At 35.4% G+C, this 9293-nt stretch overlaps 1 protein-coding gene across 1 annotated transcript in view; it reads left to right on the top strand.

The window, feature by feature from the left end:
- Positions 1-6242: 6242 nt before the first annotated feature.
- LOC306868310 (transmembrane protein 178B-like) overlaps positions 6243-9293 on the top strand; it is a gene marked incomplete at both ends in the record, with an annotated part of 4153 nt that continues 1102 nt past the window's right edge. The window contains 2 exons of the mRNA XM_079414417.1: positions 6243-6588; positions 7899-8012. Coding sequence (XP_079270543.1) covers positions 6243-6588; positions 7899-8012 — 460 coding nt within the window. The remainder of the gene's footprint in view (positions 6589-7898; positions 8013-9293) is intronic.

Raw genomic sequence — 9293 nt, 5'->3', positions numbered from 1 at the left:
AGATCGATGTGCGTGCTGTTGCTTGCTCTTTGTAGTGCTGTTTGTACAAATTGTTTTGAAAAATGCACTTACTGGTTTGTAAATGTTACCCAGCAGGCACCTTGATATCAATTAGACATTATAGTCCAGGTGATATGTGCAGAATTTGAGGTGATATGTTCACTTTTTCATAAAAGCATGAAATTTGGTACACTTGTATAGTTTGCGGCCCTAAACATTTTTTAGAAATGGAGCCACCGCAAAAACACCTAGTTAATTATCAAAGAAAGAAAAAATGAATAGCCATAATATGGACTTTTGTAAATGCTGTGATACTGTGATGCTCATTGCTGATTTCACCATTAACTCTTCACTTGAACAGTTTATGTTGCTGTATATGGTATCATTGTAATCCTTGACCATCAAAATATAGGGGTAGACATCACCTTTTCTGTGTTATCATGTTTGGTTCAGGAGATATGACACAAAATACATAATTTGGTTATGGCGGAAAGTAAAATGGTCGCCATGGCAACCACAAGGTATTTTTGCGATGGCTCCATTTCTGAAAATGTTTAGGGCCGCAAACTATACACGTGTACCAAATTTCATGCTTTTATGAAAAAGTGATTTGTTTTTCACATATCACCTGGACTAGTTTATTACTCAAGATTTGATCAAGATGATGTAACACCATTTTAGATTCAGTTTGGACGGCAATTTCTTCCAGTGGTAATTGGGCAAAAACAACTGCAATAAAGAAAAAGCTTTCAGAATATTCAAACAGTCAAATCAAGTATACAATTTTTTAAGCATTAGAAGCTATTTGTTTGTTTGAAAAATTGCCAGTAACAATATTATTGTTACTATAAAAAGTTACTCATTCACACTCATTCACATTCACAAATGTTGGCCTTTGGAACTTAATTACCAAAAATGTCATGTTTAGCTGCATCCTGCATTTTGTGCATAACCTGGTTACCACATGATTGTCCTCCATTATAAAAGATTGAACACTGCATAAAAATTGTGACACCTAAAAATAAATTATTCAGATGTGGTTCCAAGTTTAGGATACTTTTTAACCATCTTGTAAACCTCCATTCTGTGGAAGTTTTTATATTTGTTTTGCTTACATCTTTTTAAATGTTGATGTTTATTTATTTGTTAATTTTATTTAGGCATAATGATTTTTTCCCCCTTAGACAATTACAAAATCACACAAATCAGATGTTTGTACTGAATTCAAACATGTTCCAAATTTTATTGATAACAGTGTTGCAAACCTAATCCATAACATGAATAAAATAATAACTGTTATATAAATTTTTTTAATCTAACCACTTGAGGTTAACAATCAACATTTATTGTTCAGAAGTCACCATCACAGACCATTTGTTGATAAAAGAAAATAAATATCTTTATTTTCCAGGCATTATTTTGTACCTTATTTAAGTACCTTAAAATGATCTAACTTGGTTGCCACAAATATAAAAGCATGACTCCCTAAAGGTAAGATATACACCATACATCTAATACCCACATGCATCACAGGGCATGATGAGTGAGTCAAACAGAATGACCGTAACAAAAATTAGATGACAACTGGCTGTCTTGGTTATTATCTCTGTGAACAAACTTCCTGTAGGTTACAGCCACTACAGCCATGATAACCACACTTGACTCTGACTAGCCACATGTTTCAGCAGGTTTTCTCGCTTTCTCTTGTCTTCAGGTCTTTCACAAACATACATGAACACTATTCATACTGGAAATCAAGTAAGATTCTTAGTAATTTTACAGTAACACTGGAAACACCTGCTGTTGCCATGTGCAATAAATCATAATAATAATAATACTAATAAAAAAAAATTCAGCATGATGTCATAGGAGAACATTGTTAAGTTCCACATAGAACTTTTTATTTCCTAGTTCTTCAGAAAAAAAAGATCTATGTACTGGTCAACTACATCATTTTATTTGTGTAAATGAGCTGCCTGACAGGTATGGTGTGCAACAAGGCTCAGTCTTGGGCCCTTTGTTGTTCTCTATGTACAAACTCCTTTTTGTGTTATTAGAAATCATGCCATTACTTTTCATAGCGAACACACAGCTTTCCTCCAGATAAAATTATTATTATTTTTTTAATTGGCAGATTACATTAAGGAGATTTGATGCAAAATATTAAGTAATTTCCAGGAACAAAACAGTTCACTTATAATTTTTGTCTGTAAGAACTTTTTTTTAGACCAAGAGTTTCCACCTGAGAAGTTACGGTTAGTTATGGAACATTCTCTTCTTATTATGATGCTAATAAAGTAGTGAGTGCATTCATAACTGGACCTGATGATTACATTGTAATGTCAGGTACATTCCAATCATCTTTCCACTGCTAACTTGTCCAGGTCCATAGCATTTTTATTACATATATATCATGTAATGGTATAGCCCATCAATATCTAAGGGGACACTTTCTCTATCCACACCTTCAGGAGACCAGTTTTGAGGTTCACTGTCTCTGGCCTTGCCCTGTTTTCAACTCCACAGCTCCTCTTCATCTGCATTCATCTCTCTCACTTCAGATCTTAACCAGCGTCTGTCACCAAAAGAGGATGTTTCTCATTATCAATCCGGCATGTTTTATTAATTTGTTGAAACATGTCAGGTGAGGTGGGATTCCCCATCTGGATGTTGGTTTCTCCCAGAGCTGCTTACTTATCATATCTCACTGTATCTTATTTTATCCTGGGGAGTTTTTCTTTTTCGTTATTGTTTTTACCTTTACCAAATAACCATATAGAAACCTATAGGAACTCTTAACAGAGATAAATAGTTGAAAAGAAGAAGTTTTTTTTTGAGCAAAGATGCTAAAAATAACAACAGAAGGCCCATTATATTAAGTGCCACTCAACAACAATCTTCAGAGCATGAAGAACTTCTTACAGTCATTGCTAAAAACTAAGGGATCACTGCTCAACTGCAGTGATCCAATATGCAGTTTGCAAGTGCTGAACATGCTAAGGAAAGCAGTGCTGATGCTCTACCTCCATCATCTGGCAATGAAGAGTATCTTGTACACTATATGTCCACATCTGCTGGTGCTGAAGCATTATCTCTACCCCGCTGAAATTAGATTTATTTGTATCAGCTTGAATTCCAAGATGGTCTTAACTGGTTTTAGATGAGCAATCCCGTTACTGGCACGAGCTGGTTAGGATACTCTCTCATGTACACTAGAGCAATGTAAACATTCTGAACTGACATGAAAGTGACCAACAATCTAACAACAACAACTAAAAACAGCATCCGGTCATACACTATATGGAGAAAAGTATTATTAGTGTATTCAGGTTAATCAGACCCACTGCCAAAGGTGTGTAAAATCAAGTACTTAGCCATGCAGTCTGCATTTATTTTTGAGAAAATGGGTCATTCTGAAGAGCTCTGTGAATTCAAACATAGTACTCTGATAGGATGCCACATCTATATCATCTCAAAAACTGTGCGGTGGGAGATTCAAATAATGGGTTTCAATGGCTGAGCAGCTGCAGCCTTAATCCAAGCATGGGATGGAGTGGTTGGGCTCGCCCCCTTACTTCCAGTGAAGGGAAATCTTAATGCTTCAGAATTCGACATTTTGGACAATTCTATGCTTCCAACTTCCACAATAGTTTGCGGGAACACCATTTTCTATGCTTAACTGTTTACAAAGCAAGGTCCATAAAGACATTGTTACACCAAACATACTGTCACGTTTCGGTTTCCTTTCAGTCCTGTTTTGCCCTTATTTGGTAGTTCCTGTCCTTGTTTAGTTAATGATTCATCCTATTCACCTGTCTTGTGTTAATTATCTCGTTTACTCCTTTGTTCCTATCCTCAGTTCTCCCCTTGTCTTTGTCTTGGATTAATGTTTATTAAAGGTTTAAAGTGTGTTGATGCTACTTCGTTCTCCTGACCCTTTATTTTATTTTGACTATAACCACTATACCATAACACATACGCTCATGTTCACACATTCATCACATTTCAGTTCAAAAACAGAAGCTGATGGAGACTGTCAGGGCAATGGGATCCATTTGAGGTCTAAGAGACCACGAGGCCCTTTTATTAAGGGCAAACACACTTAACCCTCTCTGGTACAGTGTATTTGTTTTTGAGTTCATTTTGATCACTCTAATGACAAAAGCAGAAGTAGATATAAAAATGGTCCAAAAAATGTTCTTTGATTTACAAGCTCCTAAAACATTTGTCCTTAATGTGATAAATTATACAGTCTTCAGGGCAATGAGATGCAGATTTTGGGTCTTAGCTGAAGGTAAATAGAGTTTATTAAAATTCAGTAGATTTTAAAGATTAATCCTCCTGTTTTGTTTGGGGTCTAAGAGGAAATGTATAATTATGTTGGTAACACTTTATTTTAGGGTCTCTTAACTAGTTGCTTATTAGCATGCATATTACTAGAATATTAGCCATTTATTACTAGTAATTAAGCACATATTAATGCCTTATTCTACATCCCTAACCCTACCCAATACCTAAACTTATCAACTACCTTACTAACTATTAATAAGCAGCAAATATATGAATTTATTAAAAAGTCGTAGTTAATAGTGAATAAGTTTTCCCTATTTTAAAGTGTTACCATTATGTTTTAGAAAACAATGATCAACTTGATGTCTACGTGTTTTCACACATACCTTATTGCCAAAATAGTTTGGGGAAGACCATTTTCTACTCCAGCATAACTGTTTACAAAGCAAGGTCCATAAAGACATTGTTACTTTTGAATTTGTAAATGCATTTTATTTTTAAAAGATATTATCTTTTGTATTTTTTAATGTTTTTTATTTTTTGGCAACACTTTATTTTGATAGTCCACTTTAGACATTCTACTAACAGTAAGTAACAAGCAGTCATTAGAGTATTAGTAGACAGTCTGTTAATATTTTCTAACACTTTATTTTGATGGGTCCACAACATAAGACTATAAGAAACTTTGGGGAAAGGGAAGTGGTGTGTGGCCAAGTATGGTGACCCATACTCAGAATTTGTGCTCTGCATGTAACCCATCCAAGTGTACACACAGTAGTGAACATACACCCGGAGCAGTGGGCAGCCAATGCTGTCGCGCCCGGGGAGCAGTTGGGGGTTCGGTGCCTTGCTCAAGGGTCTCACCTTAGTCGTGGTATTGAGGGTGGAGAGAGCGCTGATGGTGTTGTGGTTGTGGACCTGAAACTCGAACCCACGACCTTCGGGTTACAAGTCCAACTCTCTATCCACTAGGCCACGACTGCATATGAGTGCAAGTATATGTCAACTTCTTCTACTAACCCTAAACCTAACCGAACAGTCTACTCTGAGAGTTAGTTGACATGTAGATGCAAAGTTACTTATAGTTTGTAGAATGTCTAAAGTGGACCATCAAAATAAAGTGTAACCTATTTTTTTTTATTTTTAGTAAAACTGGATTGATTTTTTTTTAATACTACTCCTACTACAGCCACACCATCCATTAATAACAACAACAATAATAATAATAATAATAATAATAAACCAGGTTTTCGTAAGCAACAAACCAGAGATTACAAGCATTTATACCCTGGCAGGTAAGATAATGTGACAACTTGTCTCCCACATCCCACATTATTTCCCATTACAACTAATTTTCACACACACACACAAAAAATATATATATAATATAATATAATATAAAATATCTCATATGTCCTACATTAGACTATCTTTTTTGCATTTTTATCCATGAATGTATATATGAAGAGTTCATTTGCAAAAACACATAATTCCGTTTTTAACAATTCTCAAAAAAAAAAAATGTAATTGCGCATTCCAATTAATCTCAATGAAACTGGAGGTGGGTTATTTTGATTTGGTTAAAACAATAACTAAAAAATACAGCTAACACATTAAAAACGTGATAACATAATAAAAAACATGATTTTTGAACATTTTAATAAACGGCGTTATCTGTTTTTGCAAATAAACTCTTCATATGTAAATTAGGTGTATATCACCCGGGCACGTTTATAAGATTCGACTGAACATCATTTCTGGAAACAGCGGCACAACAGCTGCCTTCTGACGAATCCGGAGCGCTTTCATCAGCAGTCTCCAGTGTCGGCATTGGTCCTCCTTCATCCCGAGTCCAAGCGACATGTCTGTCTAGAGCATATTTATCGTCCTGTTATGTCGGGGTTAGGATGATATGGGCTCGGCGGAAGATGTGACAGTTGTCCGCGGGCATCATGAGGATATTAACGGCGTCCGGGCTCTTCCTGGCCTTCTGCTCCATCGGGCTCTTGACCATGGCCATCAGCACGGACTACTGGTACGAAACAGATGCGCGGAAACACCGGGACCGATGCAAAAAATACGCCAGCAAGAGAAATGACCCAGGATACATATACATCTCCAACCAGAACCTCCCACTTCGGATGCGACCTAAAGCGAGTCCTCTGCGGGAATCCCCGCACCCTGAGCCCGTCATGGAATCACGCTGCAGCCGCCGCTACAACTCAACCACGACCGGACTGTGGAGGAAATGCCACCGAGAAGGGTTCGATCTGGAGAACGAGGACCTGATTTTTAAAGGTGATGATGATGCTAAATGGGCCACATGTGAGCAGTACCCAGATCTGAAGCTGATGTTGCACAGCTGTAGTGTGTTTATGTGTTTGTGAACATGTTTGAAGAAGTACTGAAGATTGTTTGGCGCTATCCAGGGTGCTGATCTCTAACATCAACAACAACCACATGCTCATGTTCACACATTCATCACATTTCAACACAGGGAGACTGTCAGGGCAATGGGATCCATTTGAAGACCATGAGGCCCTTTTATTACGGGGAAACACACTTAACCCTCTCGGGTACAGGGTATAGGTTTCTTTGTTTGAGTTTCTTTTGATCACTCTAATGACAAAAGCAGAAGTAGATTTTAAAAGCGGTCCAAAAATATTAATTTTCTTTGATGCACCGATGCATTTACAAGCTTCTAAAACATTTCTGTCCTTAATGTGATAAATTATACAGTCTTTCAGGGCAATGACATGCAGATTTTGGGTCTTAGATGAAGGTAAATAGAGTTCATTAAAATTCAGTAGATTTGAAAGATTAATCCTCCTGTTCTGTTTGGGGTCTGAGTGAAAAATGTATAATTATGTTTTAGAAGAATAATCAACATGATGTCTAAGCGTTTTCCACACATACAAAATATAAATCCAAATCAAATTTCCGATAGTACTCTCCTGTCAGTGCATGTATAGCAAAAGTATATATAAATTGTAAAAATGATATATTTCTTCAGTGTGTTCCTGTTGGGATCAAATTGTAGCCAAATGGAAATATTTTCACCAAAAAAAAAAAACAATTTTCCAATAAAATTTCCAAAAGGTGGCTTTTGCAGAGATGGTTTCTCCAAAGGACCTTTCTGTGAACATTATTCTTCTTATTTTGGAGAAAATTTTAATAATCTAAAGAACCTTTTTCCATTATAAAGAAACTTTGTGCGATAGAAAGTTTCCATGGATGTTCAATTTTCTTCATGGACCCATAAATACAAATAAAAAACCCAAAAATTGAAATTATGAGAATCAAAATTATTATTATTATTCAGTTATAAATATTTTTACATACACACCACTGGGACCACAAACAGGAAGTGAAGTCAGTCTCAGCAGGGCATGAGAACTGATCGACTTGCTGGAATGATTTTGTTTATGGTCCAGTTACAACATTTAATGAACATAATTCAAATGAAAACATTGGAACCAAAGTTAAGGGCCTGAATATGTGTTTAGATGTTGTTGTTGTTTTGTGAAATGTGTCTAAATTGCTGCTCTACACACATGTATCATCTATTATGGCTGAAGTTATGAGATTGTTTCTGTGAATCTCTGCAGGTTTGCTTCAGCGTTGCACGTCGGTGAAGTATTACTATTCCTCAGCGAGTATCCCACGGAATCTTCCAGTGAACATCACCAAGATTATAAGACAAGACGAATGGCACGCGCTCCGTAAGTCAGACCACGTCGTATGTGTGTGGCTCAGTGTTAGGGCTGGTAAATGAAGGTTTGTAGGTGTCATAATACAGAGTAATTACCTAAGTATTTAGTAGTAGCTGTTGTACTTACATGAAACAAAAATACTTACCATGTAACTAGTTATGAAACAGCCTGTAATTGCAGTTTGTAATTATGTAGATGTAATAGGCAGCTACCGTTACACATATGTTACAGACCGAGTCTGTTACACAGCTACTAGTACACTTAAGTACAATCTTGATACACTTTATTTTAAGTCGCGTATGGCTGTGTAATATTCTTTAATTGTAATGTAATTAGAAAGGCGTTACATGTATTTCAGCTGTGTACTGGTGGGTTAAATCAAACTAAGGTGCAGCTGGATAAGGTGTACAGTATAGTTACACATGAAGTACACTTAAGTACAGTCTTGATACACTTCATTTTAAGTAGCTTATGTCTGTATAATTACATTTATAATTACGTTGTATAAAGTCTGCAACACATATGTAACAATCTTACATAAGTAGCTGTGTAACAGACTATTACAGTGTAATTATACATTTAAGCACTGAGTAATCTTAATTAACTACATGTACTCAGGATTAGGGTTTGGTTTAGGGTTACTTGCATGCAATTCTGCATAATTTATTGTTATTATAATAGTAAATACATGTAAAGTGTAACAAGGACTTGAAATAAAGAATTACCGAATACACTTATAGGTGTAACTATACTGTTTAGACACTTAATTGCATGTTACTTTAATGAAAATGTATTACATTAAATTGATATGACATGCAGTTATTTGAACTTAACAGTTTTTTCTTGAATCAATAAAGTAGGCTGAAGTGCTTCATGTATATAATTTCATAATTACTTCGGTTTGTCTTTGAAATAAGGGTAAAAGTCTACTACTAAATGTGAAAAATATACTATACTTTAATAGCATGTATATGGTATGTATTTAAATATATTTGAAGAGTTAATTTGATAGCTCAGTTTTGTTTTAATTTTCAAAAATCATGTTTTTAATGTGTTAGTTAGCTGTATTTTTGTTAGTTATTTGTTAACCTAATCAAAATAACCCAACTGAGATTAATTAATTGGAATGCACAATAAAAAAAACATGATTTTAGAAAATTGTTAAAAGCGGAGTTATACTTTTTTGCAAATGAACTCTTCATTCGTAGTTACACATTTGCGATGAAGACGATTCAGTTCAGTAGATATACTAATGTTACTGTAAATGTAATGTTACATGCTTTACATGTG

The sequence above is a fragment of the Barbus barbus genome, assembly GCF_936440315.1.
Source record: "Barbus barbus genome assembly, chromosome: 50".
Taxonomy (NCBI): Eukaryota; Metazoa; Chordata; class Actinopteri; order Cypriniformes; family Cyprinidae; genus Barbus; species Barbus barbus.
This window is presented reverse-complemented; position numbering and strand designations above follow the sequence as displayed.